At 30.2% G+C, this 21,749-nt stretch overlaps 1 protein-coding gene across 1 annotated transcript; it reads left to right on the top strand.

Annotated features, from left to right (window-relative positions):
• Nucleotides 1-11,856: 11,856 nt before the first annotated feature.
• Nucleotides 11,857-14,917, top strand: LOC112737722 (zinc finger protein MAGPIE). Its single transcript, XM_025787781.3, has 3 exons — nucleotides 11,857-12,074; nucleotides 12,358-12,754; nucleotides 13,878-14,917. Exons 1-3 carry the CDS (start codon nucleotides 11,987-11,989, stop codon nucleotides 14,749-14,751), a joined length of 1,359 nt encoding a protein of 452 aa, XP_025643566.1. The 5' UTR covers nucleotides 11,857-11,986; the 3' UTR covers nucleotides 14,752-14,917.
• The last annotated feature ends 6,832 nt before the right edge of the window (nucleotides 14,918-21,749 follow it).

Raw genomic sequence — 21,749 nt, 5'->3', positions numbered from 1 at the left:
ATTTAATCAAATTAACCGTTGCACTTACCAAGCATATATAGCCATTAGCTTTATTTGATTAAGAATAACTTCTTTGGCTTTATATCAAAGTGTATCATCATTCCAAACATAGCATGAGCTAATCTTCAATGATATTCTTCACATTATTGTTAATTTGCACAATTCATGCTTGTTAAATTGGTCATCATTGATTGCTTCTTTTTTTCTTGAGTTCATTCTTGAAAAACTAATGATAGTCAATTTTTAAGAGTATCTTTCTTTTTCAATATCGAATATATATACTACAGTAAATAAAACTTTCTTCTTTTATTATTTGTACAGTTACAGCCTTAGTGTTGATCATTTTCAATGAATGAAAAATCTTTTCCTATTTTATTCTGCAAATTGTTGCAATAATAGTTCTGTGACTGTCGGTCATCAATAGAAAAATCTTTCTTGATTTACTTGACTTGATCTCATAGAATATTTTCTTTTGTTGTCTTCTTATTTTGGTAAGAATATATCATAATAAATATTTATTTGTTTGATGTTTGATTGTTGAAAATCACAACCTATCAAGACTTCCTATAACACTTGTAATGTAAAATTAATATACTCAATCAATTATATCTATAGTTGTAAGAATCGGATTGGATCGATTAGTTTGATCGAAAAATCGGTGAATCAGACCCTAACTGATCTGTTCTAGTATTATGACGGTTTAAGGATGAGAACCAGTAAAAACCGGTTAAAATAAATGAAAATCAGTCAAAATCGATAAAAAATTGGTTCAATCGAATTACTCTAAAAAAAATTTTAAAATTGTTAAAAATGTGATTCAAACTTAGATCTTTCTTATTTTTGCATGATCCCTTTATCATTAAACTATGTTATTTAATTTCTTATTATTTTATATACTAATTATTAATTATATAATAAAAATATACAATAATTTTATTAATATTATTTTAATTTTATACTCATTTTATATTTAAATTAATTATTATATTTTTTATTATTCATAACTATTAATATAAATGTTATTAAACATGTATAAATAAAAATATCAAATATTTTTATTAATTATAATATCATTTATTAAATATTATATTTTAATAATACATATAGTATATAATAATATAATAAATATAAATTAATTAGTTAGTTATTGAAATAAAAAATAGTTATTTTAGTATAAAAATAAAATTAAAAAAATTATTATAAAAAAATATTAAAATTTTATATATTTATTTAATAATAATTGGATTATAACTTGTTAATTATAATTTGTTGAAGTTTGATTGTTTTTAAAATATTAATTAAGATATATATTTTAAATTTTAATTATAAGTTTTTGATTATTTTATATTTTTTATTTATATAGGATCGATTTTATCGATTCAACCAATAACTTATCAGTTGAACTAATAAATCAATAAACCAGTAGTATAACAGTTCAATCACCAGTTCAATTGTGACGACTATGATTATATCTCAATCAAATGTTTTATCATTATTGAAGTTGTTAGATATTATCTGAACTCGATAACGATTATATCCACCATTCTTCTTTCAACGGCCTAGATAGATGTGAAGATGTATTCCTTTTTTGTTTTATAAAGTTTTTAAATGAATAATGAAACTCGTCTTTTAATTTATACCTATTTTGCTTGGATTTTGATTTTTTTTTATTTTGACAAAAAATATCAACTAAGTTTGTATCAAAATATTAATTTGGAAAATAGATACAATTTTTCTCAAAAAATTCGTCCCAAAAACTTACTGAATCAAAATAAAAACTTTACAATGAATTAAAAAGAAAATGATAATTTTATTATTTTTTGGACGCACTGTTGCAAACATGAATTTTCCAAATATTTGAGTAAAAGTAGATCAAACATACAATTTTAAAATGCAATTAAGAACTGATAACTACAAAAAAAATAAAAAAAGGAATAGAATTGAAAAGCAGATAAATATTGGAGAAATAAATGAACAAATGAATAAAAACTTAAAAAAGTTGAATGCAAATTTGGAATGAAATCGACAATAAAGTAAAATAACTCTCAAACTCACATGTAATTGCACTTTATTGTCTAAAATTCTTTAGAATTTCAATGTTTGAGTGAGTTGTAGAAGAGAAGTCCTCTTTGGAGCTTTTCTTTTCTCTATTTACAGGCAACACTATTCAGTCCGATTCTTTAAATATTTATGACAGTTACTAATTTAGGTAAGATTAAGTATTTGAGCATGTTTTATTTATTGACTGCACATGCTCCATTCATCTCTCTCTCAAAAATTTGCTAAGTGTCCTTTACTTACATATTTCCACCTCGCCTTACTTATATCAAAGTCGAAATATCTTTCATGACTGCCTCCTTAGTTGATGTTTTCATCCCTGTGCTAACTGCACCTTATGGGTTTGTTTAGAAAATCTCATCCTCCTTATCTTGACTCATTAACAACTTTTATAAGCTCAAAGCCGTTCTTTCTTTCAATTCTTTTATACTTTCGACTTTCACACACTCAATATGACACTCGGTCTTTTATTATTATTATTGAACATAATGACTTAAGGTTCAAAGACATGCCCTAATCTAGACTATGGTAGACATACATCATGTACCAAAAACCTTGAAGAGACTAAAGCACACTTCACTTTGTTTAAAGTTGCCTTTCCACGATTATCCAAATTTAATTAGGGAATCAACTTTTTTTCCAATTCACAATTAGAGCTTGTTTGGAACTATTTGAATGTAAGAAAAGAATTTTATTTCTTTTAAGAATAGAATTTATTTTTATTTAAAATTTAATTTTATGATTTAGAATCACTTTAATATATTAATAGAAAATAATTCAATTCTTTAATTTGGAATAATTTTTATATGAGTTAAATTTTTTTTTACAATTTTGTCCTTAATAAAGAGAAGAAAAAAAACTAAATAAATATTAGACAAAATTAGAATAATCAATTATAAATATGGATATTTTTTACATTTAACATATTGAACTTATTTAGTGTGAGAATTGATTTCAAAATCATATCCCTTTTAGTCTGATTTGTAAATAAAGAAAAAGCGAGAATTTAAATTCTAAAAAGAATTGAAATTATTTTTTATTTTGGTTCCAAAATAAGAAAAAGAATTCTAATTTTTGAGTGAATTCTAATTTATAAGTTTCAAACAAGCTCTTAAACTATCAAATATTAATTAAAGGATTAATTTTTTCGATTAACAATCATGTATTTTTTTTAGAGAGAGAGAGGAGAACTAATTTGACTAATTAATAATGGTTAAGAAAGTACTAGTTTGCTTGATTAAACAAGTGTTGTGGGTTCGAATATTGGCTTGTGCATATAGCAATCTGCTATTGAATAATGGCAAACTTTTAAATGGAGTTCCGGTTCGTGACGGATTAACCTTTACTGCTGGGGGATATAATGGAAAAAAAAAATGGTTAAAAAGATCTTGCCGTGTTTCACACCCATGTTGAATCTGCAGCAAATATATATACATATAAATGCTTAAAAATCCATAGCGTTGTTGGTAAGCAAACTTGCTCTCCCATACTATGTTTTCCCTTTTGTGGAGTGTGTTTGATTGATGGGGAAGACTTTTGTCTTCATTCATACCCTCCTTTATCTCATAATCTTGATATATATAGGAGCAGCTTTAGTACAATAAATCAAATAAAATTCCAATTAGTTATTACATTAATTAGCATAGCATTAGTGAAACTTGAATCTAAAACTTTTACATTAAGTCCCTTCAATTCCCCCAGCCCCCAAAAAAAATGTATGATCCATGTGTATATTGGTGGGGGGCCATATTTCATAGATATGAGATATCCACTGGTTAAACATTCCATCTATATTATGTTAAATTTTTATGTAAAAGAAAAAGAAACAGTACGTAAAAGATGCTGACGAAAAGCTATAAAGTAAAATATCTATATATAAATGCCATCTGAAAATTGACAACAAATTAACAATCCTTAAATATATATAAAGTAGTAGTTAATTCTCTAACTTTTGCGATACATATGTGATGGAATGAAAACAACAATATTGAACATATATATAATAAATAATAAGAATTGAAACAAGAACAAGAAATTAACTATTGTTATATAGTTTATTTGATCTTTGATGATGTTATATTAAAATCTAAATTAAAGAAGGGAAGAAATACAGCCAATATGAGACATGTTCAAGTTGTCATGATGGACGATTATTCCCTTTTCTTTGTGTATTTTTTCGTCGTTTCCTTTGGATTTTACTTTCTTTGACAGTTCAATGTGCATGTACACACGTGCATTATTATGCCTATTTTTCAGAGAATAATATAAATATAGATCATTTCCAACCAAAAAAAAAAAAAAAATAGTAAAAGAAAATTAGCAATGTGTAGCTATAGAAGAAGTACATTAAAAATCTTAGCTAATAGTTCTGTTTCTTTAATTCCTTTGAATATGCATGTTACAATTATATTATCACAGTTACATTTTCTTGGAATCTATATACATATATCAATCTTCTTCGGGAATTGACCTGAGAACTTTCACTTTGACTAGGTTATTATTGAGGAGACTACTCAACATTATTATTATGCATTTTTTATGGAACATGAAAATTTTTCCTTTTTCCTTTTTTTTTGGTGGGGGGGGGGGGGGGGTTCAATAACTATGGAAAATGAACATTAGAAAAGGTGTGTTAGTAATTGAGCTATATATGTTACTCTCTGTAGTCACACTCACACACACATGAGACGAAATGATATTTTTCCTCTTTATGACAGTAACAGCTTTTCTACTTGCTTTGATTCAAATGGCTGCAAGTGATGATGATAATGAGGGTAATCCAAGTTTCTTGTAACATGACAAGAAAATAATGCTCTTTCAGCAAACCTATATATATATAGTTTCAAACTGTTAGAAAATTATTTTAATTTCTTAATTTGTTTGTGGGCAATACATATATTAATTGTAATCACAAATTATGCTATTTCACTATAAATCTTATATAATGATGATCTCATTTATTGTTATAAATGCTAAATTGAATAAGTCATTATTACTTTTAATTTGGAATTAAATGAGAATAAAACCGGATATTATCTTTTGTTCCTTAGATAATTATCTTTTTGGATTTTAGATATATTATCTTTTGGGCTTTAGATACTATTTTATTTGTGCTTAAGGGTTTAATGGGTGCCATGCTCAAATATAAATAGACTTCGGTCCCCAACATACCAAAGCCGCCTTTGTTACTCTTTCCCCATCAAAAGAGTTGCAGTTCAGCCTCCTAGGAATACAGAAGGCTTTGGTTGAGGAAGATCGAAAGAACCACAAGATCCAAACTCTTCCGATCATATGATTTATGTTTATGAATTCAGGTACGCTTCCGCATTCGAGTATGATATATTTTTGGTGATTCAATATGGATGATCTGGGATATTGAAATTAATTTATTCCAACAAGTGGTATCAGAGCCGTCCATAATTTAATCATCAAAATATTCAGTTTACTATTTCTTTTGGATTAATATATGTATATGCGTACGTCGTATACATTTGCGTTTTTTGTGCTGTAAAATTACATATATATATTTTTTAAACATCCTTAACTGGTTCGGTTTGTTGCTACCGCATATATATATAATTTACTATGTGCCTGCATTATAAATATATATATGTATATATGCCGTCATAGGTTAGTTCTATATATATATACACTGGTGCTATTATATATGTAAATTCGGAGACATCATCATCATTTTTTTTTTTTTCGGCTATACACATTGCTGTGTATCTGTGATGGATACGTCCTGTATTCGGTTATCTTTTTTTCTTTTGAGATGATACTCATAAAATTATTTTGATAAATAAATATTAAATAGAATAACAATAAAAAAAAATGCTATTTAATTGTCACATAAGGAAATTAGTAACAATTTGGATTATTATACCCATTTATTTTATAAAGATTTAGTTTTAGAATAAATTGATTGAACATTATGCTGCCAAAGTAGCCTCTTTTGTGAAAATTAATTTATTTAAAATATTAGGAATATGGTAATATGTAATTCATGCGAATATTGGTCAGTCCAAAGGAAGGCCTATATTTGGCCGAATTACATATACATATTAATGGTAAATAAATATTTGGGTATAACTAATTAAGAATAAAGTAATACTTATTATTTATGCGAACAATAATCGGCCCAAAGGAAGTTTATTGTTTGGCCAAATAATAAGCATTGCACACTTCTGTTTATTTTCTATTAATTATGCGGTCAATAATCGGCCCAAAGGAAGGTTATTGTTTGGCCAATTAATAGAAAATATATGCGGTAATAAATAGGTTGCGAAGTTTAAGTTTCCATGTGCGCATTAAGTCGGTCCAAAGAAAGGCTTAATGTGTGACAGGAATTTTGACAATATTTGATTACTGCAATGAGAGTATCACTTACAGTTAATTTTTCTATCCAAAGATTGAAAATTAATGTTGTGCTAGATATCTCAATATGGATTTTTTACCCATTAATAACTAATATTTACTGCATGTTCTTTTTGTTCTGATCCAGAAACTATGGCTTTAGCTACCAATGTTTCTGCGCAAATTAGCAGTATTCCTATGCTGAATGGTTCAAACTTTAAAGTTTGGAAGGATACCGTGGAGATTGTCCTCGGTTGTATGGACCTAGATATAGCTCTTCGAGAGGAGAAACCCACTTCCACTCCGGAAAACCTCAATGAGGTTAAAATAGAGAAGTGGGAGAGATCCAATCGAATGAGCATCATGATCATGAAACGCTCAATTCCTGAGGCGTTTCGGGGCTCAATCACTGAGGATAAAGATGCCAAACAGTTCCTAAAGGATGTAGAAAAATTCTTTACTAAGAATGAAAAGGCGGAGGCAAGTAGTCTTTTGAGCAAACTTGTCTCCATGAGGTATAAAGGTAACGGGAACATAAGGGAGTACATTATGGAAATGTCTCATCTTGCTTCAAAATTGAAAGCACTAAAGTTAGAGTTGTCTGAAGATTTACTCGTGCATTTCATTTTGATTTCCCTTCCTGCACACTTTGGGCAATTCAAAGTGAGTTATAACACTCTGAAGGACACTTGGTCCTTAAATGAGCTTATATCTCACTGTGTGCAAGAAGAAGAGAGACTACAGCAAGATAAGACTGAAAGTGCTCACATGGCTTCATCTTCTCAGTATAAAAGAAAGCGTGATACTACTGCGAATGTGCCTTCTCAGCAGAAAAAGGCTAAGAAACAAGATCAAGTTTCAACTTGTTTCTTCTGTAAGAAGGTGGGACACATGAAGAAGGATTGTACCAAATATGCCACCTGGCGTGTAAAGAAGGGTATAATTCTTACTTTCGTTTGTTCTGAGGCTAGTTTAAGTTATGCACCTGTTGATACTTGGTGGGTAGATTCTGCTACTACTACTCATGTAAGTGTTACTATGCAGGGTTGCCTGTGGAGCCGACCGCCAAGTGATGCTGAAAGATACATCTATGTGGCAGACGGTAATATAGTTGCAGTCGAAGCTATAGGAACCTTTAGATTATGTTCCACGAGTGGATTTTACTTGGATTTATTAGAGACATTTTATGTACCGTCATTTAGACGAAATTTGGTTTCTGTTTCTCGTTTGGACAAATCAGGTTATTTTTTGTTCATTTGGAGACAATAAAGTCAGTCTCTTTTACAATTCGAATAATATTTGCTCTGGTCATTTGGTGGATAATCTATATAGGCTTAACTTAAATTTCTATAATAATGAAATACTGCAAACGGGTACAAAACAAAAAAAACTGAATGAGAATTCGGCATCATTATGGCACAAACGCCTAGGCCACATCTCTAAACAGAGAATTCAGAGGCTCGTGTCGGATGGAATTCTCGGACCCCTAAATTTGGCGGACTTTGAAGTCTGCATTGAGTGCATAAAGGGGAAAAGGACAAACGAAAGGAAATTAGGTGCCGAGAGAGCTAAAGATGTCTTAGAACTAATACATACCGATATATGTGGCTCATTCCCTACTGTCTCTTGGAATGGACAACGGTACTTTATTACGTTCATAGATGATTACTCTCATTACGGGTATCTATATTTAATTCATGAAAAGTCCCAAGCCTTGGATGTTTTCAAGTCTTTCAAAGATGAAGTTGAACTTCAACTTGGAAAGAAAATTAAAGCTGTCAAATCTGATCGTGGTGGTGAATACTACGGAAGATATGACGGTTCAGGAGAGCAACGTCCTGGGCCTTTTGCTCTTTTCCTAGAGGAGTGTGGTATTGTTCCGCAATACACTATGCCAGGCAAACCTAGCATGAATGGTGTTGCAGAGCGAAGGAACCGAACTCTTAAGGACATGGTGAGAAGTATGATTAGTCATTCTTCCTTGCCTGAATCACTCTGGGGAGAAGCCTTAAAGACCGCAGTGTACATCCTTAATAGGGTGCCAAGCAAAGCAGTTAACAAAACCCCATATGAAATTTGGACTGGGAAAATGCCTAGTATAAAGCATATGCATATTTGGGGATGTTCAGCTGAGGCGCGACCTTATAGGCCGCATGAAAGAAAAATTGGACTCAAGGACAATTAGTTGCTACTTTGTTGGTTACGCTGAGCGTTCACAGGGGTACAAGTTTTACAATCCTGCATCAAGGTCTATTTTTGAGACGGGAAATGCGAGATTTCTTGAGGATGTTGAGTTTGGGGGGGAAGGAAATATTAGGAATGTTGCTTTTGATAAGGATTCTATAACTGACAATGATCAGGACCTTGTGCCTATTATTGTTCAAGATACAGTTATAGTACAAAAGCACAATGAGAATCCTGTTGTAAATCCAGCTACAGTACAAGAGAACAATGAGAATATTGTTGTTGCTCAAGATACTGCTACAGTACAGGAAAATAATGAGAATTCTCCTCAAACCCAACCCATACAGCAAGCTCAACAACCTCAAGAAGTGTCATTAAGGAGATCCAATAGAAAAAGGAGAAAATCCATCTATGGTCTCAAACAAGCTTCTCGTCAATGGTATCACAAGTTTCATCAAGTCATTACCTCATACAGTTTTGAGGTAAATATTATAGATGAATGTGTATACCATAAGTTCAGTGGGAGTAAATACTTTTTTTGGTCTTGTATGTTGATGACATTCTATTTGCCAGCAACAATATAGGCTTGTTGCATGAAACTAAGAAATTTCTATCGGACAAATTCGAAATGAAAGATCTTGGTGATGCCTCTTTTGTATTAGGAATCGAGATACTAAGAGATTACTCTCAAGGTATTCTTGGATTGTCACAAAAGAACTATATCGAAAAGATTTTAAGTAGATATGTCATAGAAGGTTGTAGACCAATGGACACACCCGTAGTTAAAGGAGACAAGTTCAGTCTCAAGCAATGCCCTAAAAATGATCTTGAGAGGACATCAATGCATGATAAGCCTTATGCATAAGCACTAGGGAATTTAATGTATGCTCAAGTCTACATACATCCCGATATATCATTTATAGTGGGAGTGTTGGGTAGATACTTGAGCAATCCGGATATGGATCATTGGATAGCTGTTAAACGCGTAATGCGTTGTTTAAAGAGAACAAAGGATTACATGCTTATTTATCGGAGATCAGAAAAATTTGGAGATCATTGGGTACTCTGTTTCCGATTTCATGGCATATGGTTGCGAAACTTTGTCACTAAGCTTCATATAGTAGATGACATTGAAAGACCATTTAAGATATTTTGTGACAATAAGTCAGCAGTACTATACTCCAATAACAATAAGAGCTTGACAAAATCGAAGCATACAGACATCAAGTTCTTAGTTGTCAAGGAGAAAGTTTAAGAAAAACAGATTTCCATAGGACATATAGGAACAGAGTATATGCTAGCAGACTCATTACCAAGGATTGACCTCTAAAGTTTTTCATGAGCACACTGCTCGGATGGGTGTCAATATTTGTGATGCCTTGGTTTAGTGGGAGTTTATGCTATATGTCCTATGACAGATAATTGAATTATTTTTCTGCAGAATTAAGTTGATGGTTTATTTCATATTATGTGAAATGTTCATTTTGCAATATTTTGTATTGTGTTTGATCTCAATAAAGTTGGACCAGTTGGAAATAGACATGCATGAGATCACTTGGCATGTAATTTCCATATTACTCATCCAAATTTGATCTATGTCGTTGAGTATATTAGGATGGTGATTGGCGTGGTTTAGTCACGGCATTTAATGTGATAAAAGCTGCGGTAGTTCCATATCTAATGTATGAGACGGACCAGATTGTTAAAGTAATGAGAGAAATAGCATTCAGATGCGCGCATAAAGTTTATAAGGTGTGATTATGTCAAGAAAGAATATATGTATAGCCCAAGTGGGAGATTGTTAGAAAATTATTTTAATTTCTTAATTTGTTTGTGGGCAATACATATATTAATTGTAATCACAAATTATGCTATTTCACTATAAATCTTATATAATGATGATCTCATTTATTGTTATAAATGCTAAATTGAATAAGTCATTATTACTTTTAATTTGGAATTAAATGAGAATAAAACCGGATATTATCTTTTGTTCCTTAGATAATTATCTTTTTGGATTTTAGATATATTATCTTTTGGGCTTTAGATACTATTTTATTTGTGCTTAAGGGTTTAATGGGTGCCATGCTCAAATATAAATAGACCTTCAGGGTTTCGGTCCCCAACATACCAAAGCCGCCTTTGTTACTCTTTCCCCATCAAAAGAGTTGCAGTTCAGCCTCCTAGGAATACAGAAGGCTTTGGTTGAGGAAGATCGAAAGAACCACAAGATCCAAACTCTTCCGATCATATGATTTATGTTTATGAATTCAGGTACGCTTCCGCATTCGAGTATGATATATTTTTGGTGATTCAATATGGATGATCTGGGATATTGAAATTAATTTATTCCAACACAAACAACTATATACCGATGTCGCATAGCCGCTTATTTAAATTGTATATATAATTATTATATATTTTCAATATTTATCTTACTAGATCCTTTAATAATTAAGTATTGAGCTATATATGTTATTAGATGTAACTTAGAGATATAATTATTTATGTATTTTTTTATTAGTTTAAATTTTAAAAAAAATAATTTCATGACATAATATCAAAAATTTTATGATTAAAAAATATAATTGTCAATTCTTGTTAAAAAAAATTCTTGCATAAAAAAATATATTAAAGATATAATTATCCCATCGTCTCATAAACTTAAACTAGAAGTAGTTTTATATTAGATGCATTTTGTTAAAACTGAATATAAAATGAACTCTTAAACATAAAATGGCAACTGTACTATATGATGCAACTTTTTACTATATGATGCAACTTTTGCAAGGACAAAGAAAGAAGAAAAAATAGGAAAAGACGATTTTATCCCAATAATAAAGTATGTGAAAATGGGGCATATATATTGAATATGTATATATAAAATGAGGAATGATTTGGGAAGAAAATGCTCAAATGAATACATTAAAGAAGAAAAAAGTATATAAGAATAGATTAAAAATTTATGAAAAAAGCTTATTGGATGAGAAAGGATTAAAGAATTAAAGAAAACAAAAAAAAGCAAGAAAGAAGACAAATTATGGGATAATGATTCCAAAATGGAGATTAACTTTGTTCCCTCATCATATGTGTCATCATACACCTTTGCTTCACCTTCCCCCTCTTTCTCTTTCTCTTTCCCATTATTTGCCCCCCTCCTTTATCATCTTTAAATTTTAATTGATTAACTTTTCACCGCCTCCCATAGCATCTTGGTTTATTTTATTCCACCTAAAAAGTAGATAACAAACATTTGTAAGAGAGAGAGAGAGAGATCCCATCTTGTTTCATATATCATCACTTCATCAAGTTAACTTAGTTTAGGGTTGCAGCCTCATATATATTCTAAACTAACTCATACATACTCAGAACTCAACATACAAGAGAGATGCTGATCCCTCATCATCAGAATCAGAATCCAACTACTACTCCTCCTCCTTCTTTGAAGAGGAAGAGAAACCTCCCAGGAAACCCAGGCATGTATATAGCTTCTTCTGTTTTTCTTTTTATATCATGATTCACGAGTGAATTAAGGTGAGCCTTGGAACAACCATTGAGCTGTCTAAAGGTCACGAATTCAAATTGCAAAAACAGTTACTGATATAGTTATTAAGTTACATTCAATTTTTTGGATACTGTTTTTTCGAATCCTGTGTTAACGCGGAATATTTGTACAGCAGAGTAATTTTCTTTGTCATGGTGATTCATGAGTTATAATATATATGAATGTGCTCCATTGGTTTGAATATTGATGATCAGATCCGGAAGCGGAAGTAATAGCCTTATCCCCAAAGACACTAATGGCTACAAACAGGTTCTTGTGTGAAACCTGTGGGAAGGGTTTCCAAAGGGATCAAAACCTTCAACTCCATAGAAGAGGACACAACCTTCCATGGAAGCTAAAACAAAGAACAAATAAAGAACCAAAGAAGCGTGTATACGTGTGTCCGGAGAAAACATGTGTCCACAACCACCCTTCAAGGGCTTTGGGAGACTTGACCGGAATCAAGAAGCACTTTTGCCGGAAGCACGGCGAGAAGAAGTGGAAGTGCGACAAATGCTCGAAGCGTTATGCGGTTCAGTCCGATTGGAAAGCCCACTCCAAAACCTGTGGTACAAGAGAATACAAGTGTGATTGTGGAACCATCTTTTCACGGTAATTAACTAACCCTAATCCTTTCAAATAAGCTTGTGCTTCATAATTGTGTTTTTATGGTTGTTTTTCATTAGATGAAAACTCAATTGTAATTATTTAATGGTGAAAACTCAGGTGCAGTCGACTTCACGTGAAGTTGATAACTGAAAGCAGTTAGATGATTTAACTGACTTGACTAAATTTTCATCCAACGACTATCAGCTATCAATTTCACGTGAAGTCAACTATAGATAAATTTTCACCTTATTTAATAATTATTATACAACAATTTTCAATTATCATTTTCACGTAAAAATAACTGCCAGTGAGTTTTGTCTTGTTACTAAGTGAGACATTAAACTAGTATCTAAGTAGAGTGTGGAAAACGATGTTTTCTTTCTCTTTATCTATGCATTTCTTTGTCGTTTCTTGTGTGTACTATATATGTGGTTTTATGAGTTGTGGGTGCCTGCTGTCTATTGCTCTATTTGGCTTTTACGAGTGAAAAAAGGTAGAAGAAGGGTCTCTCTACTTCAAACAAATTAAAGGGCTTGAAAGATGCCACACACATACACAAGTCTTTTTTTTGTTCTCTCTTTGATAAGGCTTAGCTTCTTTTGTGATGATCCTATAGTCCTAAACGACAAAAGATCACGGTTTGGAATTATCTTACTTAACCTTTGCTTATTACCTTATATATGTATGTGAGAATGTGTCGTGCTTATTAATTTAATTTTTGTTTGATATTAATCAATGCCGTAGTCTTGCTATATCAAGTAATTAATAAGTGCCATTTTGGAATTTTGCCAAACACTCATGTTAGACTTGTTACATGCCTCTCAGATAAAAAAATCTTATTTGTTTTCACATCATCATAGCGAACAAAAAATATAGAGAAAGTCAATATTTTACACCGCATTTAATATTAGAAAAAAAAAATCTAAAACTCTTAAAAGTAAGAGCTACCAAAACTAAATTAAAAAAAAAAATATTCGAAATTTAAATTTAACAAAAGTTTATTTTTAGTGAGCTTTGTAATAAATTTATTTAGTAACTTATTATAATATTGACTGAATGTGACTGAAATAATCTCTATCATTACTCAAAATTAAATTCCTAATGTTAGTATTGTTATTATTTGCAGGAGGGATAGTTTCATAACTCACAGGGCATTTTGTGATGCATTGGCAGAAGAAACAGCTAGGGTAAATGCAGCATCAAGCATAAACAACTCAACATTAGGGGCTAATAATAATAACAATAACATTATTGGTTACAATAACATGATGATAAGAACCTCCATGGCCCCTCATCATAATAATAATAATAACATGGCAACCCAATTTGCTTCAATTTGCAATAAGCCAATTCCATTCCCTGAAGAAGCCACAAATAACCAAACAACAACAAGAGGATTATCCCTTTGGATGGATCATCATCATCATCATCGTCAAGAAGCAACAATGGCTACTAATAACAATAATTACCATCTGAACTGGGTATTCGGATCGAAAATTTCGACCAATCCAAGCCAAGATCTAAGTAGCAACACTACTATTACTAGTACTACTACTACATCGCTTCCAATACTAGGAAGCATTGTTAATGTTCCTTCATTGTATAGCTCACAACACCAACCCCATCAAACATGTGCCTCTTCGTCGTCGGCGAACATGTCGGCGACGGCCTTGTTGCAGAAAGCCGCTCAAGTTGGTGCAACCTCAAGTGATCCATCATCATTCTTGGGGGTATTAGGGTTGAAATGTAGCAATGGTGGTGGCCAAGGGCAAGATGGGAATAACAATAAGTTTTGTGGGGTGTATGGTTCAAGTTTGGTGCTAACAAGTAGTAGTAATAATATTAATACAGAGGCAGAGAAGAATGAATTGTCACAAATGCACCCTTCAAAGAGGAGAAATGAGGAGAGTGGAGGAGGGCAAACTAGGGATTTCCTTGGTGTTGGGGGTGCAAACCACCATTTGCCACCCTTTATCAACCAAAGCTTGGATTTCATTTGATTAATAATGATGATCATGTTGATCAATATATGTGTTAATCAAATGTTTTCAAAATACATATATATTATTTGTACTCCTCCATTCGTTATGTGTCTCATATATCTAGTCATCTCAGCATATATACTTCATTTATTATTATTAAGAGATTAAAATATTTCTCTTCTCATTTTATTTAGTAAGGTGGATCGAAATTTTTCGGTTATACATTTTTCCTTTTTTTTCAAATAAAAAGGAAAAATTAACATATATATATGAAATAAGATTGGGTCAATGTTTAAAGGAATTTTAATTTCTTTTTAAAAATTGTCTATGTAAATATAATATTCACATGTTTGATTAAATTTTAAAAATTTAATTCTCATGATATGAATAACTTATTTTCAGGAATATTTTTTGCTTAAACATAAAATAATATTCCCATATCAACACAATAAAATTTAAGATATAAAATTATTATTATTATTATTATATCTCTCAATTATTGTGTTTCTTAAGAATGTTTCCTTTTATTAGTATTGAAGTTATTTTAAAAATTAAGAATTTATTCTTAAAAAATATCTATAGTAAAACAAATTTATCCCCATTTATTTTTGAAAATATTGAAAATAGTTTCTAATCATCTGTCCTACTAAACAAATAATTTTTATGATATTCAAATATAATATTTTTTTAGAAATATAATTTCTTAGAATATATTAAAAAATCTTGAAACGAACCTCCACTGATTATCTGGAGAACTTTGCAAGGAGGGAAAAGTTGGGAATTGAGTGCTGAAAAGTTTTGGTGTTAGAAAACTATTGAAGGGTTAAAAAGGAGAGAAAGAGAGAGAGATCCATGCATATTCTTTTGAATCCTGAAAGCTGAGAGCCCTTTTTAATTTATTTTTATTAAAAAAGTAAATTGACATGGATTCATTAATATTTGATTAGAGAGAGAGAGAGAGAGAGAGAGAGAGAGAGAGAGAGAGAGAGAGAGAGAGAGAGAGAGAGAGAGAGAGAGAGAGAGAGAGAGAGAGAGAGAGAGAGAGAGAGAGAGAGAGAGAGAGAGAGAGAGAGAGAGAGAGAGGTGTTTGTGGAGTAGTGGGGGCAACAAAGCAAAAGGACATAGATGCCTTTGAAAAACTCCATTATTATTGCACAATAGTTTTCATCTCTGTTTTGTGGTTATTGTCTTGTCAAAGCCTTGGGCTTACTTAAAAGAGAATTTCCAGCAGTGGCATGGCATATATCATCATTCTAGTACAAATAAATAGGCTTTTAGCTTCTCTCTACAATATACATTGCTTTCTCAAATAAATTAATCTACCCTTTCCATTCATCCTTACAATTTGCATACTTTAATTTGTAGTGTAACCAGATTGGCTAAAATTCTCTCCACACATGCAGAAAACAAATTACCCTAATTAGAAAATCAAGGTACATTAGGGTTAACAAATGAATCTAATTAGAAAATCAACAAAATTATACATAAATAATCATCGTAAAATTAGATATGATAAGATAAGAAACATTGAATTTATCGAACGATTTATCAACAAAGACGAATCATATTAAGATTTTAAATTCGTTGAATTAAAAAATTAAATCAACTAAATTCACAAATTTTAAAAAAATTGGATAAGTCAGTTCGTCGAATTAAAATTTTTTATATATAAAAAGAATAAATATTACAAAATTTATATATATATAAAAATTAAAACTTAATTTTTTTTAAACATATTTCTCTAAGGAATAAAACACTAGTTAAAAACCACCATAAACACCAATAACATATTATTTTGACCAAAAATATTTTCTCAATGACAAAAAAATTTCAAATTTAACATTTCATCTATTTAAACGGACTAATGAATTAATCACTAACTAATGAATTAATCACTAGACTAATCTATGTTAGTTGGTCGTTATTAATTGTGTTTTAATTTCCCTCTTGTTTTACTTTTTCACCCTTGCCAATAGCCCATCGTCTCTTCTTTTCATGTATTAGCAGCGGAAAGTGCGGTATTCTGTTGCCTTTTTTTTTCACTGGTTCATATATATCCTTATGGTTTTCTACTTTTCTACTATTACTACTACTAAGACTAGTACGTAGTGAAAAAATAAAAAAATATACATAGTGGATTCAATAGTGCAAATTAAAAAGGGAAGAATAATAAGAGTCAGCCTGGTGCGTGTACTTTGGTCCACGGGCTCATTGTTTACTTATCTTGTTGCATACAAAAATTCTGTTAGTAAAAGAATAAAAATTAGATAATAAAAAATGATTGCGCTTAAAAAAGTTAAAATAAATATATAATATATATAAAATTTATATCAATGGGTTAATAGACATTTCTATCTTGTCAACTCCCTTAGCGTCATTCTCAATTAATATTAAGAGAGATGATATATCCACTCATCTTTACAACAGTGATGAGTACATTGACCTGCATAAAGATATAGAAAGGAGGACAAAATTAAAGTAAAAAGGTAAAAGAGAAAACATGAAGAAATAAAGATACAAGAAAAGGGTCCTTATAGTTTAATTATTTTTTTAATCCATGGTTAGCATTAAATAATTTTTTTAATCCATGGTTTGCATTAAATAAAAATATAAATATGAAATTATGATAGTTAAGTTGGTTAAATTGACGCGATTAAGAAAATGTCATTTTAAATTATTATAGATTTAAAAAAATTAGTAATTAAATTAAGAGAAAATGACACTCTCTTTTTTTTTTAATTTTAAATTATACACTCTTCTTTTCTACAAGAGTTAAATAACATGTATTTTAGTTTATTTAATGAAAATATTTTTCAGTAATCATTATGTTTATATATATAAATTAGTAATAATTATTTAGTTAACTTAAAAAGAGAAATAATATATAAAATATATTTATTTTTATTGTAATAAATTTTATTTTAAATATTTTTTTACAAAAATTATTTAATATATGTTTTTATATATTTCATAAAATGATAAAATGTTGAAAATAAATAAAATTTATTACATAAAAAATATATATTTTATATTATTATTATTATTAATATTATTATAATAGTTAAAATAATAATATAAAAATATATTATTATTATTATTATTATTGTAATATATTTTATTTATTTTAATAAATAAAAGTTTTAAATTAAGTATTTTTTAACAAGTTAAAATATTTTATATATAATAATAATAATAATATAAAATATATATTTCATGTTAAAATAATAAATTTATTTATTTTGAATATCTTATTATTATCTATGAAATACACAAAAAAATTTTAAATGAAATAGTTTTGTAACAAGGTAAAATTTAAAAAAATATTACAATAAAAAATAATTTTATATTATTATTGCTATTATTATTATTATGTATAATTATCTTGATTATTAAAGAATCGTTTAGTCAAATGGACTAAAATATTTAATTTTGGTAAAAAAGTGTATATTTTAGACATAAAAAAAAAGAATATCATTTAAACATTTTGTAAAAATAGAGTATCATTTTTTCTTAAATTAATCCATTTAAAAAGGTTATATAAGTCCATTGTAAAATTGTTAACAAAATCAAACTCAAATAAACTTTAATTTTTGCGTGTAAACCTCATTAGAACCTATATCATTTGAGTGAATCATGTCTCTTACCAAGTTGATTTTCTCTCGGTAAAATATGAGAGTAAAGAGTAATCGGTATTTTGATTAATTTATTGCAAATTTGAGTTCTATTTAAAAATTTGTCATTATAGAATGAGTTATTATATACATAAAGCAGAATTCAAATTTTCAACATTTATTTAAGTTGAACTAATCACTAAACCAACCCAACTTGATTATTGGTATTCTTAGTTAATTAGCCTCCTTCATCTTAGAAAATCCTGGAACAAATAATAATAAGAGTATCTAGTTAGTATCTAATTAGTAACAAATTAAAGAACTTTAGTATCTAGTTAGTAACAAATTAAAATCACTTGTTTACTGTACATGAGCCCCTTTCGGCTTAAGGAATATGCATTCCACCTACGAAAAACAAACAACAACATGTGCATACAAGTCACATATATGATATATGTCTCATTATACCTTTTTACTGTTCCCGTATGATAGATTTAACAGGAACCTGCTATGTTAGGACGACACCCCAAATCAATCAAAAAAAGGAAACTAAAGAAAAATTAAAACACAAACAAGCTAAGATCATGAAAATGAAAAAGTGGTATAGATAGCGAGGAAATTAAATTAAAGTGAAACAAAAGAGAAGCCATTAGCCATATTATTCTCGAGTTTTGTTGACTGTGCCGTACAATACTGCTCTTTAGATTTTTGCTTTTACTTTTGGTTACACGATGAAGTGTTGGATAGGACAAGTTATCAAATGGGTTGTTCATGATTATACCACAAATATACGTTTGATTGGATGTGGTATCAAAATTATCATGTGCTTAAAGATTGATGAATAAATCATAGAAATCATTGCGTAAGGTACAAATATGTATATATATGAGGGATGAAGGAATATTTGTCCCGTGATGATTCCATCATGTAGGTCATGAAAAAGCTTTTTAATGTCACCATTCACAAATGTTTACTTTGCTTACTTTCATCTATCTGACAACAATAATTGTCACCATCAAATTTTGCCCTCGGACTCTTATTAAAGGTCTTTGATCGGAGTATCTACCCAAGTACAAGTACGCATAAGTAAAGTCACATAATTTCTTCTACATACCAAGTCTTAACACATCAAGACAAAACATGCCTAAAGTATTAACTTGATTTATAAGACTCAAGACCTATATTAGTTAGGAAGTAAATTTTAGGAAAATTTTTAAGTGTATCGGTATATCGGTGTTTCAGTGATTTTTAACTGTTGATATTAATTATAAAAAAATATATATACTATATATAATTAAGATTAACGGTTAAAAATTATTAAAACACCGATATACCGGTATACTTAAAAACTTTCTAAACTTTTAAGGCCAAATTGATTATTATTTTTGGTGTTTGCTACGGTACGATGATAAATTTATATGTACCGATACGTTTAAAATATGGACCAATAATAACAAGTCATGTGGAATTTATTTTCCACATCAGCATTTAATTTATTTTGTTTAAAATATATATTATATCACCACTTTTACTAAAACATCCTTTTAATTAAATAACAATAAAAAAATATCTTTTATTTAATTTTATAAAAAAGTCTTAAACATCCTTACTCTATTTGATTAGACAAAAATATCTTTCTAAATCAATCAAATTTTAGAATTCATCCTATCCTAATTTTATACTTTTAAATAATTTAAACAACAAAACAAAAATATATCTAAAAAAAATTGTTTGTGAAATCTGGGTTTCAGAGACCTCTTCATCTTCTGAAGTTCTTCACTCCTCTTCGTGTCTCTCTCTCCCCCTGGAGCTCGGTCTCTCTCATCTCTCTCACCGTGACGTCACCGTTGCTCTCTGTGTCGTCATCGTCTTGCACATAGTCGGGCGCCTTCGTTGCGCTCTTCGTCGTCGGCGGCAGAAGCAGCAGGTCTTGGGGCTCGTCGTCTTCTTGCTTCGAGTTTCGCCGTCAGCTTCCTTCGCGCAATCAGAAGCTGCTTCATGATTTGGTGAGTTCTAACAAAGGTAGGATTTTATTGTTCCAAGTCAGTTGAAACTTGAAACCGTGACGCTGATGTTTTCTTCCCTTTTGATTTGTGGGGTTTGTTCAAAACGGCGTCTTTCACCATCCCTTGTCCCAAGTGTCTCTCTTTTTCACATTTGGAGTTAGTAGTCCTTTGGCAGTAATCATGGGAATTGGAATGTGTTGGCTCCTAGCTTCTCATAGATGGCTACTTTTATGTGCTATACAGGGAAAGGGGATGGAGAGAAGTTGAAAAGCACCGCAATTAATTGTCTGTGCCGTCTTCGAGGTCAAGCTGTTGATGAATCAGCTCATCGGCAAGTGGATGAAATTCTGGCTAAGCTTGCTTATGTGGGTGAAGAAAAAGAGGTTATTTTCGGAGAAATATTCAGAGAAAAATGCTTGAAAGCCCTTACCATTGGTGCAGGATTGGTCTTGTTTCAACAGGTATAGCAACTGCTCAAATAAAATAGTAAAAATAATCATAACAACTGCTCAAGTAAAATAGTAAAAAATCATCATAGTTCCCAGATTTTCATTGTATTCACAATGTAGACTGAAATTTGTAACAGATCACAGGGCAACCAAGTGTGCTTCAGTATGCTGGATCAATCCTTCAGGTATTATATAACACAAATTCATATGATCTATTTATTACCTGTCACTAGTGGAAGTTTGATGAAATTGTAACCTAATCCAATATGTAGAGTGCAGGATTCTCCACTGCATCTGATGCAACCTGAGTCTCTATTCTCCTTGGTTTTTTCAAGGTAGATTTTTTCCCTTATGTTTGTAATATTTGAACAACAATGTTAGCAAGGAAACTTTTTGTGAGTTTTATTAGTAAGACGTGGGTGAATGTTTTTCAAAAAATGCAAAATTGCTGGATTGGGCCAGAAGTTATTGTTCAAGCTATGTCAATTGTCATTTTTTCCGTAACTCTTCTCTTGCTCTGTTACTGTGCAATGAGCCAACTGTATCTTCATGCTGTATCCATAAGTTTGTGTCTTAATATTGCGTCTTTTGTTAAAACGGGAAAGAAATTTTTTTAATAGATTTGAAGTTTTAAAATATTAGAATTGTAGACTTTTGATTGGCACTCCCTTCAATATTTTCTTTTTCAATTGATTGCATTTTGTCAAATGAGAGAGCCATGTTTGTCTATTCAAAAGCAGTTCATACTCTTTTGGAATCGGTTATTGTTAAGAAGCAAACTCTTCTCATTTTCCCATCTATACAATGCAATGAGACACATTTTCAACAAGAGAAAAGGGAAAACAAAGAAAAATTATGTTACAACTTGTTCCCATTGTCCTTGTCCTTGTTTTCACTGCTTTTACTTTCCCTTTTCTGTTTTCTTGCCAAATTTAAGAGCATCATCTCCT

The sequence above is a fragment of the Arachis hypogaea genome, chromosome 13, assembly GCF_003086295.3.
Source record: "Arachis hypogaea cultivar Tifrunner chromosome 13, arahy.Tifrunner.gnm2.J5K5, whole genome shotgun sequence".
Classification (NCBI taxonomy): Eukaryota; Viridiplantae; Streptophyta; class Magnoliopsida; order Fabales; family Fabaceae; genus Arachis; species Arachis hypogaea.
The sequence above is the reverse complement of the archived record's forward strand: the minus strand, read 5'-3'. Positions and strand labels throughout refer to the sequence as shown.

Bases quoted from the DNA above. Each gene is read 5' to 3' on its own strand.
- LOC112737722 (XM_025787781.3), top strand. From the start codon at position 11,987: ATGCTGATCCCTCATCATCAGAATCAGAATCCAACTACTACTCCTCCT. The intron at 12,075-12,357 runs GCATGTATATAG...ATTGATGATCAG, and splicing joins AAACCTCCCAGGAAACCCAG to ATCCGGAAGCGGAAGTAATA. The intron at 12,755-13,877 runs GTAATTAACTAA...TATTATTTGCAG, and splicing joins TGTGGAACCATCTTTTCACG to GAGGGATAGTTTCATAACTC.